The 17,798-nt window shown below is 43.7% G+C and overlaps 1 protein-coding gene and 1 long non-coding RNA gene across 3 annotated transcripts in view; one reads left to right on the top strand and one right to left on the bottom strand.

Moving 5' to 3' along the window:
* The first annotated feature begins 305 nt into the window (after nt 1-305).
* HECW1 (HECT, C2 and WW domain containing E3 ubiquitin protein ligase 1) overlaps nt 306-17,798 on the top strand; it is a 188,722-nt gene continuing 171,229 nt past the window's right edge. The window contains 1 exon segment of the mRNA XM_083407000.1: nt 306-371. Coding sequence (XP_083263126.1) covers nt 342-371 — 30 coding nt within the window. The 5' untranslated portion in view covers nt 306-341.
* LOC310661230 lies at nt 8,390-16,761 on the bottom strand. 2 transcript variants are annotated; one of them, XR_014503845.1, is made up of 2 exons: nt 16,509-16,761; nt 8,390-8,672 (listed from the first exon to the last, which is right to left on the bottom strand). It is a non-coding gene; the product is annotated as an uncharacterized lncRNA (long non-coding RNA). The 2 variants fall into 2 exon arrangements; XR_014503846.1 differs by lacking the exon at nt 16,509-16,761 and adding an exon at nt 13,665-13,745.

Raw genomic sequence — 17,798 nt, 5'->3', positions numbered from 1 at the left:
GCCGGGCGACGCTCCTGATTGGCTGGCTCCTGCCTGGTACCCAGAGAGGGCGGGGCGGGGGAGCCGCGGAGGCGTCCGCTTCGCTGCCGTATTCCGCGCCTTGGAGCTACGTGGGGCTGCTGCTGCTGCTGGTGCCGCCGCCGCCGCCTGGACGAGGGGACCTGCCTCTCGAGCGCCGCGGTGAGGGAGGAGGCGGAGAGAGGCGGGCGAAGGTGCGGGGCTGGGGCGGAGGAGGAGAAGGGGCAGGCCGGGCGCGCCCTGACTGCAGCGCGGAGCCGGGCCATGAGCCGCGCGCGAGGGGACTGAAGGTGCCGCTGCTGCCGCTGCCTCGGCCGAAGAGCATGCTCTGCACGCAGCCCAGCTTTCTCCAGGTAAGGCGCCGCCCGACCCGCGCCCGGCTGGCCCCTCCGCCGGGAAGCTCGCCCTCCCACCTCCAGAAAGCCTGGACTGGGCTCTGGGCATCCAAGTCTCCGCCGGGTCTTGTTGTGGTCGAGGTGCCATTGTGGTCCCCCTCGGGCCAGGCTCTCTCGTGCTGGGGCTTCGGGGTGGGGGTGCCTTCTGGGTGTCGCGAAGTCTATTGGGGCCGTGGGGGAAAGGCGCTGTGACCTCCTGTCATGTAGAGTAAAAAAGGAATCTGGTTGCCTGTTAGGAGGAACTGGAAGGGGCCTTCAGTCTAGTGAGTTGGACTAATGGACCAGCCATTATCAAGCTACACACACCGGATAGATAGATAGATAGATAGATCCCCCCCCCTGCCCAGCCTGCTTTCTTTCATTTCTGGCAGAGATGTATTTCTTCTTTTAAGGAAGGGGTGCAGACAATGGATGGGTGCAGAGTGACAGCGAATGTGTAGTTTTTACTCACCCGCTGGCACATGACTGAATGTGGGGGGGAGGGGGCAGGGTTGTGTTTATGTGTACGATACAGTCTGAGCATCTCTAGACTGCACACATTCCCCCTTCCTTTTGCCGGGTTGTGAAGGGAATTGGAAGCCCATCCGCTATGCAGGATGAGAGTTGTGTTGCTGGGAGGATGGGGAAAGGGGATGTGCATGTTTTCTCTGGATTCAGCATCTAGGTTTGGTTTGGTGCGTATATCAAGTGGCCTGTCGGTACTAGCAAGAAAATAAGGGACAAATAGCCTTGTGCTATCTGTAGTTCACATTAGTTTGACAGGGTTTCTGTAATCCTGTATTGAGCTAAAAAAAATTTTTCTCTCTGATTTATTTTGCTTACAACAGCCTCTAACTCAATGCAGCAAATTCTTTAATGACAAGTTGTTTGCTTTCCTTTGCTGTCTCCTTGCCTCCTTTCAAGTTAAAGAAAGGCACGTTTCATTGACTCTTGCTAAGGACCTTTTCTGTTTTGTTGTCATATGCGGTTGAGGGTTTAAGATCAGTGATGCAACCATGAATAATGCAGCTTTTAAAATAATAATCCTTCTCTAGCTGCATAGCGCAAGTGCACACACAAACACATAGCCTCCTGCGTTTCACTTTGCCCATTTCAGCCATGTGTGGTATATCCTCAAATTAAAGCAATTATTTATTTGGCTTGGGTCTGGCTGTTGACATCCTTCCTCTGTAGAACTGCAGAGGCACCCCTGTCATGCTGCACTCAGCAGAAGCCCAGAGACGCGGTACAGCAGTCACTCAAGCTGGAAGGAGAACCCTTTCCCTTGCTCCCCTTGCCCCTTCCCTGTGTTTTTAGTAATCTGTCATATGATTCAGTGGGGCACATCCCTGGTCTAAAGAGAACAGCATCTGAGAAATGGGGAAACTGCTGTCTGTAAGATGCAACATAGCAGGTGGTCAGCTGCGCCTTTGTTGAACAGCGAACATATGAGGATTCTGGTTATTACAGTAATTCATTTTAGCTTGGGGAGTCATTTGAAAATTTGGATTTTCCACTAAGAAGGGATTATCATTTTTCTGCTGTGTGTGTGTTTGTAAAGAAATAGAGTACAGTACAGTATGTGTCTTGGCTGCAGTCTATACTTGTCTTTTCAGTTTCCTCAGAAATACACACACAATTATTTCTAAAAAGTGTGGTACTATTTTTATTACTATTCTGAATAGAATTATACTCAGTAAGTGGTACATTTTAGTTAAAATCCTGGCAATGGTTTGAAAAGCCACCAAAGAAATCTAGTTTGAAACAAGCTGTCTGAGTTTCCAAAGAGAACATCTAGTCATTTTCCTTTCCTTTTTATTATGTCTTTTAAATGAATAGTTGATTGAGAAGACACATTTCATTTTTTAAGAAACAACAGCTATTTGATGCAGACTCGTGCTAATCATAGCCTGGAAAGTTTGGTAAATGAAATGATTTATTTGGACTTTATATATAATGCAGTGCTTTGAAATGCTCTCACACACTGCAAAGGCATTGCTTTCTTCTTCGGTGATGCTTATGGGTACAATTCATTCTCCCAAGATCTGTCATAGCTTTTTCATTAAACATGTGAATATTACAAAAGACACCACTAAATACCATGTTCAGTTTTCATTTTCTCATGAACGTTTCCTATGAGCAGTGTCCCATAAGTGGACCCAGAGGGCAAGGTGAAAGTGGTGCTGACTCTGGGTCTCTAGACCTCGCTGCTTACTTTGTGTCCAACAGCCAGAGAACCCCTCCCTGAGCTCAAGGGCCTCCCATCAAACCTGCTCTCCAGTACAGGCAGCGTGCCCAGCCTGAGGCCCTGCAGATGTGACAGAGAACTAGGCGCCAGGCTAGAGGACTCTCACTTTAAGGGGATGCTGCTGCTGCTTGAGAGAGCTAGTTAGACTCAGGAAGTGTAATAAGGGCTCAGGTTGTTTTTTAAAAAAATAATTTTTATTAAAGATTTTCTTAGGTTACAAAAGTATGTGCATTACCTCTTTTTCAGGTTGTAGGACCCCCCCCCCCCAGATCAGTTACATTTGATGTGAGACATTTGTGTTGTATACAGTATAAGGTTGGGAGAGGAGAGAGGGAGGAACCAGGGCTGGTGAGCCCTTATTATTTGACCTCTCACTGCCAAGAAAAAGTAGTAAGAGCTCAGTTGAGACCAAGGTCTTTTTAGAACATGCCAGGCTGCTCTTTGGGTTCTGTCCAGGGTTCTGAAAACAGCCACTGTTGTTTTCAGGAATCCTTATCTTTTTCCTTCCCAGACTACCTGCTGGACTTAGACCCTCCCGACCTGCTTGTGGGTTCTACACCACCAGGATTTGGACACATGTAGGGTGATAGTGAAACTCATCAGACCTGGCCAGTACTCTAGACATACTGATTTCATGGTGCTACCTTTGAAGGTGATTCAGAAACTACAACTGTTCCAGAATGTGGCTGCCAGATTGGTGACCAAGAGCAGCTGCTGGGGCCATATAACACTGGTCCTAAAATATCTGCATTGGCTCCCAGTACGTTTCTGAGCATAATTCAAAGTGTTGGTGCTGGGACAACCCAGTCAGATGGGCGGCATGACGATGACTATGATAACCTCAGAATTTGCCCCAGAATCCTCTGCATTCTCAGATGTTCCTCAGCAGACAAATTGATTTGGAAAGCATTCCTACAAAGTGTTTAAAATCAACTGTGCTAGATTCAGGAATGCATAATTACATCCGAAGAATCCACCATGTTTCTTCTTTTCCCTTCAAGCCCTTTGCCTGGCCTCAGGGTAAACAAAGTGTGACTGCTTCAGTCAGCTGCCTGATTATGATGCTGTGGCTCTTACAGTGCTAAGGTTGGGTTATTTTGTGCTCCACAAATCCTAAATTGCTGATCAGCAACAATTTTTTTTAACAAGGGCCATCTTTTGAACTGAACAAGGTCTAGAAGGCCAGGAACCTTGGTGTCATTCATTTCTTACTCCTGTGGCCCATGTCGAAGTGCAGACAGGTGGCTTTTTACCGGCTTCAGCTCCTCTTTGCAAGCAGCAAAAAGAAGACTTTGATGGAGAGCTGCTCACACATATTATTTGCCTGTATCTTGGCTGTCATAAGGGGATTAGATCTGACATGTGTAATGGGAAAACTCTGCCAAAGCTTCTGTTGCCGCTGAAACTATGTGGAGGGTGTTAAAGAGCCATTTGTGTGTGTCTCAGCTCATGATGGGGGAAATGGGTGAGGTGCATAATATAAGGAGGTCTTTTTTGGAATAGGGTCTGTGTTGGATGATGCTTTGGGTGCCCTCAGAGAAGTGGATTGAGCCAGTTGCCTATCTGTATTCTAAACCAGACCGAGGCTGGAATCCTAAGCGTATTTACTTATAATAAGTTCCACTGGAATGAATGAGATTCATTTCAAGGTAAGTACGGCTAGGATTTGGGTGTTTGAGCTGTGAGTCAGGACATCCCCATCAGATTTTATGTGTGCTTTTTTTTTGTAAGCTAAGTGCATTATTTTAAAGAAAACTTGCTAACGCTGCTATCCCATATAATAGAGTTTTCTCTCAACATAGCAAATATCTTGCTGTCACAAGTATATGGATTTGCCACATATTTTATTAATCTTAGCACTATTTTTTTTTGTTATAGACTGATGTTATAGATATTCTCTTGCTATTTCTGTTTTGTTACAATGTGTTTCTGTGGCCTTTTCAATAATAGTCTTTGCGCCCATTAATATCTCAGTTCTCTCGTCTGTGCCATATGCAATTTGTCAAGGCATTAATGGAACAAAAAAACAAGGAGTAGAAGATTTTGTTTGTTAAAACATTTGTCCCTATTGAAATCCATGTTGTCAATTTGGGGACAGTTCTCCAATCTGTTAAGGTCATATTGAATCCCAATTCTGTCTTCTGTAGCCTTAGCTTCCCCTTCTAGCTTGGTGTAATCTGCTCCTTTAGTACCCTTGGGCACAGCTCCTGAGGCCCTGGAGATTTGAATCATTTAAAGTAGCTAGGTGTTCCTGTACCACCTCTTTTCCTATCTTGGGCTGCATCTCCCTCCTTACAACATTTATTACGTTATCACCAGGTTGGGCATTGCTTTCCTTTCGGGTGAAGACAGAGGCAAAGGAGGTTTTGAGCTGTTCTGCCCTCTCTCTGATATACAATAGCATTTCTATCGTCTCCACACAAAGGACCTACGACTTGTTTGTTCTTCCTTTTGCTTCAAACATAGCTCAATAAATCTATTATTATTATTATTATTATTATTATTATTATTAACCTCTCTTGCAAGCCTGAGTTCATTCTAAGCTTTGGTCCACTTGGCCTTATCCCGGCAAGTGTTGGCTACTTGTGTATATTTGTCCATAATGATTTTCCCCTTTCTTTTATTTCTTACACTTGCCCTTCTTAAATCTCAGCTCATCTGTAAATAATAATAATAATAATAATAATAATAATAATAATAATAATAATGGTGTTATTTGAAAAACCCAATGCTATCTGAAAGACAGCATTACCTCATATGAACCTGCCTGGGTTCTGAGATCTTGAGGGGAGGCCCTTTTTTCAGTCCTGCTGCCCTCACAGTCCTGCTTGGTGGGGGTGGGGGTGAGGGATGTGGGTGAGGGCCTTCTCAGTGGCTGCTTCCAGACTTTGGAACTTCCTCCCTAGAGAAGTTATACTGATTCCCTCCTTGTTGTGCTTCTGCCACCAGTTGAAGACCACCTTATTCCAACAGGTTTGGGAAACATGCTGTTTTTATTGTAATTATCTGTGTGTTTTTAATAGAAAACACACACACACACACACACACACACAGAGAGAGAGAGAGAGAGAGAGTTTTCATTCTATACATGTTTAATTGTTTTTTTTAATGAGTGAGGGTTTTTTCTATGTTTTTAGCTATTCCTATTTTATCTGCACACTACCTCAAGTCCCTCAAAGTGAAGTACAAATAAATATATCACCACCACCACCATCAGTGGATATAATAATAATCAGTGTTACATTCCAGCTTGTTAGTATCCTTAAACTGTGGTGCCCAGAATGGGACACAGTGCTCCAGGCAGAATAGAGTGGTACTATTACTTTCCTTGATCTGGATATTATACTTCTGTTGATGCAGCCTAGAATAGCATAGCTTCTTTTGCTGCTGCATCATACTGTTGACTCATGTTAAGCCAAGTGCCCCCCCATCTTATATTTGTGAAGCTGGTTCTTCCTGCCTAAGTGTAGAACCTTCCAACTCTACAGCTGGGCTGGTGAGCATGACTTGACCAAAATGGGCCAAATGGGGAGGCCTGGTGGCCCTCATTAGGCATGCTGGTTGGAGATTCCCCACTTCTGATCTGCCTCTTTACAAGCGAGAGGAGCCATCACACATACATTTACTGGATGCACCTGGGAATGTTTGGAATGCTGGTGCTTATGGGATTTGTAGATCTTTCAAATATGTGCTTCTTATAATTATTCTTGACTGTAGATCTGAACCCTAACCAGTTAGAATAGGAAGGTGAAAACTATTACTTTCCCTTTGTCCTTATCAAAGAATGTATATGTATGTATGTTTGTTTGTTTTTGAAGCTTTCAGAATTCATTAGCAGACCACATTTCCCTACAGTGTTAAAACCAATATAAGGAGGAATTAATATGCTGGAGGACATACTAGGATGCCATTTTCCCCATTAAACAAAGCTTCAGTGTGGTGAACTGGTTAAGAGTGGTGGACTCATAATCTGGTGAATCGGGTTCGTGTCTCCGCTCCTCCACATGCAGCTGCTGGGTGACCTTGGGCTAGTCACACTTCTTTGAAGTCTCTCAGCCCCACTCACCTCACAGGGTGTTTCTTGTGGGGGAGGAAGGGAAAGGAGAATGTTAGCCGCTTTGAGATTCCTTCAGGTAGTGATAAAGGGGGATATCAAATCCAAACTCTTCTTCTTCTTCACACAAACAAATTGTGAGTCAAAGTGAACAGGAAGAATGTTCAATGTAAATCTAAGATGAAACATAGGTCGTCTCCTCCTCCCCTCCCTCATACTGAATACATAGTGTCCAAGAGGCTAAGTAATGGTTTTATGAGTCATTCTTAGAGTTTTGTAACCTTTCTGTGGTTAGGACATAATGCACTTGGACAATGTATTTGTTCCTGAGAGAAGTGTCTGATTTTGCCAATCTGCTATAAAGGCAAATAATCAACTGGCAAGAGTTGCTGCAATGAAAGATGGAGTTTTTGTATTTGCTTCATCACCACCTTGAATGAAGACAGTGCTATTCAGCACAGAGGACCACCCTGAGAAGAGGATGGAGGATTGTTGGTTTTTTGCATACCTTAACCTGCTCCATTCTTAAAGTGGACAACTGCAATGTCCCTTCCCACCCTGTCCACACGCTTTCCTTGCATTTGGTTAGCAACTGGGGGAGGGGACTGTTAGTTGGCACTGGGTCCACTTCTCTCAGGAACAAATTTTAAAATATATACAAATAAACAGCCATGTAAAATATGCAATAATGAGGATTTGCATTGGAGTCTTTGTCTTCTCATAACTGGACGATGTTCCTTTCCCATACCAGGCAGTGGCACCGTTACATTCAGACTTGGGCCCAAGTCAAGAGCTCACTCTGCTCACAGTCCTCTCCTCCTACAAAGACCCCCAGAGACTGGCACATGATAAAGAGTGTTGGGAAACAGGCAGGGCATCAGCACAGCCCCCAACCTAGCCATTTGCTTCCCTGCTACCTCCAGTGCTCTAATATCCTGTCCCCTGTCTAACACTGACTTTTGCAATGCAACTCCTGGCTACATTATGGGAGGAGCTAGGAAGGTGCACATTGGAGCTTGCATGTTGTGGTGGGGCTGTTCCAGATGAAACAGCTTTGAGAGTGACAGAGGGATGAGGTGGAAGCGGATGTATAGGAACAACTCCAGGTGCCCCCAAGGTGATGGGAAGATTATGCTTGCACTACCACCTAGGTATGTGAGTGAATAAAAGGCGTAAACCCTCGCAGTGGGTGCCAAAAACATGAAAGGGTGAGATGGCAGTGATTTGCCAGCAAAAAGAAAAGGGAATGCAGGACCTGCTGGGGACATTGTTACTTCTATTTCCAGATTACTCTAGTGTGTAAGAAAATAAAGGCATCACATTGGTTCTTCCTTTTGCAGCCTACTTAAGATTTCCTATCTTCTCAATATATTTGCACTTTGTAGTGGGCATGGACTACTTACAACACAGACACACACATACACATTTTTAAAGGGGAGCAAGAGCCTGTTAAAATGAACTCCCTGCTGTCTGACTTTGTGAAGGGTGAATTCCCACCCTCAACTTCCATACCATCCTAGGAAAAGCAGCACACCAATCTCAAAGTTTTAGCTTCATCCAGCTATGAATCTATGAGTCTGACATCAGAAAGGGAAGAAAATGAGAAGGGAAGAATGGGACATGGACCCTAGACTGACTGCCCTTGGTTGACCTGCTGACCAGTCTAGTAGTGAGTTGTTTAATGATTACTTGCCATTTTCATATGTTGCAGCAGCTAATAAGGTTTATTTTGAACTGGTAAGTAGTTTTGGTCTAGACTTTACAATGTAAGATAGCCTGATGATTGAGACCTTGAGTAGCCGTCATTAAAAAATGCTTCAGGCCTTCATTCCTTCACATCCACCAATTTCCTTTGCTTTCTGGAAGCAGAATGGTGCTAAAGGGCAGGTGACACACTGCTCCGTGTTGTATTATTTCAGCCATTCCACCCTTGAGATTTTCCTCGAAGCTGGCGCATCCTTCTCCGTTCTGTTAATAGCTTTGATACAGAAGGAAATAAGTGGGTAATTGCAAAGTGTCACAGTTATCTGCAACATAGTTCATTATAAATGCAGTAATTTCTAGGTCACAGAATTTTCTTTATGTCTCACACAATGGGAACATAGATTAATAATTTTCTTAGAGTAAGATGTAGTCCTTTTCAGAGCCTGCTAATTTGATGTGTAGGCAAAAAACATAATGCGTATATTTGGACACTATACTAAGAGAGTTCTAATTTCTGTCCCCCTACCCGCAAAAAAAAGGGGGGGAGATACTACAGCAAAATTAACTAAATGCTAAAATACTTCTGATTTTAGATTTGTGTTTCTACTTGGGTAAGAAAGAGAAGCAGATGCAGAACTAAAAATATTGACTGCTTCACATCTCAGGAAGTGAAAAGTAAGGGATTTTAGTTTTCAGTAAGGTTTCCTTTCACTCATTGCAAGAGTAAGGTTGCCCTGGGAAATATAAATGGAATTTTAGTAAAGACAGAGGTGAATGATCACAGTGCCTCATGCATTGCCCATCCTAAACAAAAAAATGTAATAGTATTCTTTTTATTTCAGGAAAAAGAAAAATATGAACAGCAGACATTGGAAGAGAACATAAGTAGCTGGGGTGCATGTGAGGCTTTCACTTTGACTTCTTTTGAGAGATTAGAGCAATGGCTTTGTCTTCACTATTATTGGCCCAATCCCTTTTGGAGTGTCTGTTATAGAGAAGGAAGTCTCTTCTGAACCTTTGCTTCTCTGAGTAATCACTTTGCTAGATATATGAGCTTAAAGCCTTCTTCCTTTACTACACCCTTTCCACATTTGTCTTCTAGGGACCTCCTTTATTCCTGCCACAGAACCCCTGTTCATTGCAGAGGATTCTGGGGAGTATTTTGAGATGCAGACTTAACACCCAAATGCAACTGAATGCAGTTCCCTGGGACTCTCCCAAAACTCCCTCATGCCTTTGCATCGCAGCAGATGGTTGATAGTGGTGAACAAGGACTCACCCACACCTCCATTTGCGCTGACGTTTTCCCCAGCGCTGAATCAGAACAATCAGCAATCTGATTTCTGCTTGTTCTGATTTAGTGCTAAAGAGCAGGTTTTCCCGGGGAAAGTGGCAGGCAAAGGCAAAACCACTCAGACCTGTGCCTAGAAAGTGTGGGACGAATGGAAAACTGCTTGGACTTGTGCTTTCTATGACAAGCCCTAAGCTGTGTTTCTGGGACGTTTGTCTGCTGTTACTGATCATCATGTTATGGAACCCCTGCTATAACTTCTGAGAAACCACAGGGTTGCTTGAAACACAGTTTGAAAACCTTTGAGGAAGATGATAATGTGGCTCATTGTGGCTATATGATCACTTCACAAGATCACCTTAAGCATTGCGTTATGTGGTCTAAAGTGTGTGCATATGTGAGTGAACCTTTAAGGGCTAACTACATGTTACTCATGAAAGTAACTTGGCTCCAGTGGAGGGAACAGCGTGCTCTGGTGGTGTCAGTGGCTTGCCCACCCTGGGCGCCAGCAATTCAAGTTACACTGCTGGGTGGCCCTTGGGTTGTAGGTTGCCTAGACCTAGGTAGTGTTTCTAGGAGCACAGAGTGGAAAGCACTGGGTTAGATAAATTTCTGTTTGGTGGCTATATATACATTATTCAGCTTTATATGTGGGGGTGGCTATATATCCATTACTCATCTCACATTAGGACTAGCTAATGTGTGAGATATTACGAGAGTGACAGTGCGATCCCATGCATGTTTACATGGAAGTAAGCCCTGTCAAGTACAGTGAAGTGTACTCCTAGGTACATCTGTGGGACATCTGTGATCCTGTGGGACTTATTCTTTTTTAAAGCTGAAGTTCTTTGTGTATATCTGAAATGGATTCAAGGACACTGTATTTAATTTGTATGAGTGTGTATAAAATACTGTTGTTAAAATAAACCTTGAGAGGTATATTTAGCATAGGATGTTTTCATTTTTTAAAAGGCAAACTGACGTGGGCTAATTAAAGCTTTTTCAATTTAATAATCAAATTCAAGTGTTTGTTGCCTGTAACTTGAGAGAAATTTGCCTTTGATGTTAAAATATTTTAATTGACATATATTTTCTTTTAATACATCCTTGCAAAAACAAGCCCTAGCTATTTGCTTGTTTACTGAAAAAGCTTGCTTTCAAGCAATTGTTCTGGTCGTCATTGTTTTGGGAGCTTTTGCTCTTTCTTACACACACACCACAAATTTCAAGCAAGGGAAATATGAAGTCTTAATCACAAGCAAACTCTTGTTTCTTGGGGAGAATGACATTCCATCCCAGAACATTCAGCCCTCAGTGGCATGATAAACCTTATATTAATTTCGCTTTTGGTCTTGTGTTGATGGTGAAATAACCATCACATAATGATAACACAGCAGCTCAAGCCACGACTCAAGCTGTTGAATGTAGACATGAGTTGACAATCCAAGAGTAAAGCACATGTTGGGCTTACTAGGATTGCCAGGTTGCAACCTCTTACCTAATGTAGTAGAACCATAGAGTTGGAAAGGACCATGAGGGTCATCTAAGTCCAACCCCTGCAATTCAGGAATATTTTGCCCAATGTGAGATCAAGAGTCTCATGCTGTATTGACTGAGCCATCTCAATTGCTTTATACAGCAGGAGAGGGTGCTGACTCTTCCACCTCCCACCCTATTCCTTCTAGAGTCCCATCATTTCTGCACCTTTTCTGTTTCTTACTGTGGAGCAGAATTAAATTCCTACTTATTTTAAGCACGAGGAGCATGGGATGATGGAGCTGGACAAGCAGTGGTGGCAATGCTTTTCCACTGCACCAGTACAGTCAAAGGTTCTCTGGATGGCAGTCCTAGAGCTCGCTAAGCAACCTGAGATTTAACACTCATTCAGTGTGAATGAGACCAAAACTGAAAATAACCAGTACTCTAAGACTGGGTTCAAGAAACCGAAATTGAAGTACCGTATTTTTCGTCCCATAGGACACACCGGCCCATAGGACGCACCTAGTTTTTTGGGGGGGAAATAAAGGAAAACAATTTTTCCTTTATTTCCCCCCCAAAACCAGGTCGGGGAATCCAAACCAGGTCAGGGAACAGCGGGATGGTGGCGCTGCGCCTCCCCGCTGTCCCCCAAGCTTGTGGGGCTGGCCGATGTCTGCCCGAAGCGCGGAGCACTCTGCTTCAGAGTGCGCCCCGCTCCGTGCAGCAGGCTGCTATCCGCAGCCTAGGGAGCCCTGCGGGAACTCCCGCAGGCTCCCCAGGCTTGCTGATAGCTTCCTGAAGCCTGGAGAGCGAGAGGGGTCGGTGCGCACCGACCCCTCTCGCTCGCCAAGCTTCAGCGAAAGCCTGCATTCGCCCCATAGGACGCACACAGATTTCCCCTTCATTTTTGGAGGGGGAAAAGTGCATCCTATAGGGCAAAAAATATGGTAAGTGAACAGCTCAATTGGGAGGGTAGTCTGGAACCTACTCCATAGTCCTGGTGTAGTACCTGATAGCACTGCAGAGTGGGAAGTCTGCAAGACAGAAACAAGAACCTCCCAGTCCAGAAAAATACTACTGGGCATGCAAGACAGTAATATAGCTGGACTGACAGGCAATTGCTGGAGTTTAGTGAAGCCAAGAAGTGGAACGTAGAGTTGGGCAAGGAAGTCTAGCTGTGGAGCTGGAGGCAGAGCTGGTTGAAACAAAGTTAAATTCTGGTAGAATCATTGTGGATACTCTGTTAGAAGATCACAGGGCTTCTAGTTGGAGGCTAGCCAGGCTCTGCAAAAATACAGTGGTACCTCAGTTTTTGAACGTGATCTGTTCTGGAAGACCATTTGAGATCTGAAACGTTTGAAAATCAAAAACTCAATCGCCAACAGCTAGGCCTCAGGATTCTGCACTCAGCGGAAGCCGCATGGCATGTTCAACTTCCAAGGCATGTTCAAAAAATGAAGCATTTACTTCCAGGTTTATGGCGTTCGAAAACTGAAATGTTCGTCAACAGAGATGTTCAAAAACTGAGGTACCACTGTACGTTCTTATTTCTTCACTTACTAGATTCCACTCACCTTCCTCCTCCACAGCCTGTATCAGTGATAGAAAACCTGTGGCCCACCAGATGTTGGATTAAAGCTCCTGCCATCCCTAACCATTCACTGTGCTGGCTGCGGCTGATGAGCGTTCAAGTCCAGCAGTGTCTGGAGGGGCCACAGCCCATCCCCTCCTGGTCTAGATCCCACCTGCATCTTTTTCCAGTAGTGTTCATTCACATTTCTTTCAACTGAGACAATACAGTGTAGCTACTTTCTCCTTTTTTATCGTACGCGTACCTCACAGTGAACCACACTTTCCAAAATATTCGGTTTGGCTATTAGAATATCACTTTTGCCTTAGAACTGGACTGAACACTTTTTGGGGGGTGTAAACTGATTTCTGAAATGATAGTATGTGGTTGCTCTATTCAACTGATAAACAAAGTAGAAGTAACTTATAAATTTGTTTGTATGTGTGTCAGGAGGCAAGGATGCCTTGGTGGTACAGAAACGAAAGTTGGTTTTGAAAGTCTTTAAAGCATATGCCAGCAAAAGTGCCCCACAGGAAGCTGCTTATTCACATTATTTAGACTCAGCCGAGACCCTATTCTTAGGCTTGAAGCAAGGAAACCATTATGTTATGTGGCTCATTTCTATGCCCCAAAAGTCCTGGGCTGCCTAGGAGGAGCCCACACAATGGCTGTTCCTCATGCTGGTGTTGCCAGTATTTGGCAAACCCTCACCGTGATCAAAGCCCATGTGAAAACTTATGTCACCTCTGTGGAAGGACGTGTGTATCCAGAATTGGCCTCCACAGCCACTCACGGACTCACTGTTAAGGCTGTGTTCATGTAAGACAAAGAAGAAGAAGCCCAAGCTTGCAGGAAGAATGATTCTGATACAACAGGATGCCTGCATCTAGACCCTTCCAATGCAGCTCTTGGCTTCTGACATTTACCTTTATGGCCCAGGAAGGAGTCATTGCAAATGTGAGAAAGGATCCTTAGAGCTGTTCCTCTCATGATGTAATAAAAGTTCTACTTCCTTCAGCCTGAGAAGTGCTGGAATGTTGGAGACTGAAAGACACCTTGGTCTGCATCAAGGAGGGGGAAGCTGTGGCCTTCCAGATGTTGCTGCACTACAACTCCCATCATCCCTGAGCCATTAGCCTTGCTGGCTCACTGATGGGCGTGAGTCCAAAAAGGTTTGGGCAGCCATACATTTGCTGCCTGTGGCCTACATGGTGAGATATTGGACCCTTGTTAAGTAGGTATCTTGGGTTTGAAAGCTCTCTTGCCTCTTGTCTTACTTGGCTGTAGCAATTCACAGCTGGCAATAGAAGTTGGTATAGCAAGTAGGGGAACAGACGGGAGAATGAAGTGCAGTTTCCCCGTCATCATTTTGTCCTTTCTGACTGGGCACAGGAAGAACTTCCTTGGTGGCGGGATTTTAAAATGTCTGCATTCCTCCCTCCCTTCCTTCTTTCTTTCTTTATTTACCCTAAGGTTTTTGCTTTTTTGTAACTAACAGTATCAGGAGCAGGATTCTCAATTAAATACCGACTCACTGTCTTAATCTTTATCCACGGTGTGCCTTATTGTGCCCTTATTCACCCTTGCTTTAAATTGATTAGTAAATGAAAATGTTATTGCTCCTTTTAAAAAATCTAGCTTTACTAATGTCAGGCAGAAAAGGCAAGCTATCTGCATTGGCGTGTTCAAAATGAATCTAATCAAGACAGAAATGTACTATTTCGGCTTCTCATTTCCCTGGGAAGTGCAAGCCAGAATTCATTACTATGACAAAGAAAGTAATGGTCTTCACTTTTATTTTTTTTTTTAAAAAAGGCCGTTTTAAAAGAGATTCTTTTTCTTTTATCTCTGAATGGTGTTTTTCTTACCTTGCCCCACAAGTCGTTCTTACTATATTATTTTGAGCAACTATTGACATTGCTGAATCTACTGAAATAGTGATGTTGTACGATGCATATTTTCCACAGAAGGCTCATTCATTCTTTCATTCATGCATGCAGTTAAGAGCTTGCTGTTAAGAAAACAATAGGTTGACAAAGTGCAGTTTTAACAGCTCATTGTCACTGAAGCAGAAAAAAATACATATCTGCATTTTGAAGGAAATGTATTAATTTTTTCTTTGAAAAGCAAAACTTCCAGTCACTGCAGTACTGCATGGACTTGACAAACGGATCATGAGGATTTGTTCCTTCCACTCCTTGATTCCAAGCAAATATTTTAAAAAAAATATTCCCTCTCTCCATCAATTTTTAAAAACATAGACTTGTGAATCCTTTCTAATGTGATTTTGATAACCTTTCAAAATCTGATGAGATGTTTTATCTTCTTGTTTCTTTGAAGATAAAGAGGATTTTGTCCCGATAGCCAAACACAATGGGATTGATAGACAAAGGAAGTGCCAGTGGGGTCCGGCTGAAATGAGAAAGAGAGATCATGCAAAAGGATGAACAAAGACAAAGAGCCACACTCCACTTCTCATTCCCACTTCTCATTCCCACTCCTACAGCTAGGAGCCTCACTGATTGCTTCCTGCTCCTCTGCCTTTGCTTCTCTTTGACTTTTGTTGTTTTTAAGGTTTCTCTCATACTGAGTCCCTTTTTTTCTTTCTTAAAAAAATCATATATTGACGGATGGTCTTTCTCCAGGTATCTCTTTCCCTGGATGTTCAATCCACGCTTGTTTCAATGGCCATTTTCTACCAGTTACCTTTCTACATTTTAAACGCTTGCATCTTTAATTGCGTTTCTGTTCATGGAAGTCATAATAGGTTAGGTAAGATACATTTGATGCTGAGCACAACTCTTTTTTTAGGTTTCGCTTTTCTCCCACCTGCAAACCACTGAGAAATGCAATAGCGTTCCACTTAGTATTGCACATTCCCAGTAGAAATGTACAAAGCTGTAGCAAAGGACCAAATTCACAATCTAACAACTCCCCACAAACCGCCTCTAATTGTTCACTTGATATATCAACTGCATAAAATTCAATTTCCAAAAATAAATTCTACCACCAGTTAATGGATAACATGTCAAAACTGCTGTATCTAATTTTCCCCATTTTAGAGGCAAAAGCTGCAAACCCATGTACACTTTCCAAAAAGTAAGCCCTATTAAATGCAGTCCTACTTCTGAGTAAGCATTGATAGGATTGTGCTGTAATGCTTTTCTAACATTAAAAATGGCTACTGCCGCTCCAAGTCATCTATTTTATTTAAATGTGAAACATATATAGAATGAATAGGATAAGCAGAAGTTATAAATTTCCTAAAAAGTGAAACATTCATAGAATGAATAGGATAAGCAGAAGTATAAATTCATCTCCCTACTATGTCCTGGAGATCCCAGGCACAAGTATTCCAGAAAGTCAGCTGTCAAAAGGAATCAGTGGGGTTTTCTGTGCCAGATAGTAGTGGTAGGTAGTGACGAGTCAAGAGGGAACAAAATGTTACAAGGAAAACACAGGATTCCCCTACTGTAAATCCCTCGGAGTTGGGAAGGGGGAATTTGTGGGCAGCAAGGGAGCTTACCCTCCCCCTCTGATTTCTCCCTGCAAATGCTGTCTCTGGTAGTCAATCTCTCCCCACCCACCCCATCTGAGTTGTGAAAAAGGAAGTAAGGGGGCGGACAGTGGACAGACAGGAGACAGACTTTTGAAGGAGGAACCAGAGTCTGCAGATAAGGTTAATCTTCACTGTAGCCGCCCTCACCAACCACACCATGTATTCCTGTTATCTCTCAGCACATAAGCAAATGGGAGCCACATGCATTCACCTTAATAACATCTACTGTATTTTGTTCTTGCCCCCCTTTTTGCTATGGAGAGCAGTGGCTTTCTCCCCTGTAGGTGGCTCAATAGTGTGTGTTCCATGCAGTTACGGGTGTTGCCATGGGTCATACCAGGGCCCCTAGTAAGTCACTGGGTCTTGGGTTTTGAGACTCCTGCTCTTAACGGTGCTATAGCAGCAATTCTCCCTAGGGGTGCCATCTCAGTCTCAGCATTGTAGGTGCCTGCTGCCACAACGCAGACGTGTGATGTCACATGAACATGCCTGTGACATCACACACATTACATATAGGCATGTGCATGTGAAGTCACACATCCAGGTTGCAGTGGCGGCTCCTCTTCCTCCTCCTTTCTGTGGGAAGGGGCTCAGACTCGAAGGCAGAGAGAATCTGCCTCTGTATCTGAGCCCCCCCCCCCAAAGGGTGCCTCGCTTACTGGATGTGAAGGGTGGAACTGAAATGCCTTTCTCTTGGAAGCAGCATCGCTGCCGCCTGCCAGCTTTTCTCATTGACTTTGTGGGTGCCCAGCACCCACAATTATATTATTATGGATGCCCAAGCACACATGGCCACTGGAGTTGGCTCCTGCTTTCACATTAAATCAGAATAAATAAAGTTTTTACCCCTTCCTTGTGGGGCCCTTTATTGCAGAGGGGAGAGGGCACCCTGATGCCTTTTGGTGAGTTACAAGTCCATAACTCGGAAGGGTGAAAAATGAAGTTAAATTGTAAATCGTGCACCATTTATCCACTTCTAGTTGCCCTCTTGCATAGTGGTTCTTGCGCAGAATGCTCAGTGTGTGCATTAAGATAATAAACTTGTTATCATTGTCTTTCTTCAAAAGGCACTTTTTCTTTGAGGGTTAGGGCAACATGGTCCAACTCAGTCTACGCCAACCTGGTGCCTTCCAGATGTTGGCTGTGTTGGCTGGGACTGATGGTAAACATCTGGAGGACAGCAGGTTGTCAAAGGCTGCTGTAGCTGATGGAAGAAAGAGTACGATGGTCTCATTTGCCTAGTCAGTCTGCTTCGAAATATACAATGAAATATTCAAATGGAAATAATCCCCCAGTGATGATGCCTCTGGGAAGAGTTAATTAAAAAGGATGAAATTGAATTAAAAATGACCTATTATGGACTGCCAGAAAGCCATCGCAAAACTTAGAAATATTATTCTAATAGCTTCCTTTTTGTGAGAAATTGCTCATTGCACTAAATAGGTCTATTTTGACAATGGGAAAATGACTGGCATTTCAGCTTTAATTATGTGGAACACCT

The sequence above is a fragment of the Podarcis tiliguerta genome, assembly GCF_965153285.1.
Source record: "Podarcis tiliguerta genome assembly, chromosome: 12".
Classification (NCBI taxonomy): domain Eukaryota; kingdom Metazoa; phylum Chordata; class Lepidosauria; order Squamata; family Lacertidae; genus Podarcis; species Podarcis tiliguerta.
Note: the sequence above shows the minus strand (reverse complement) of the source record. Positions and strands in the feature narration are given on the sequence as shown.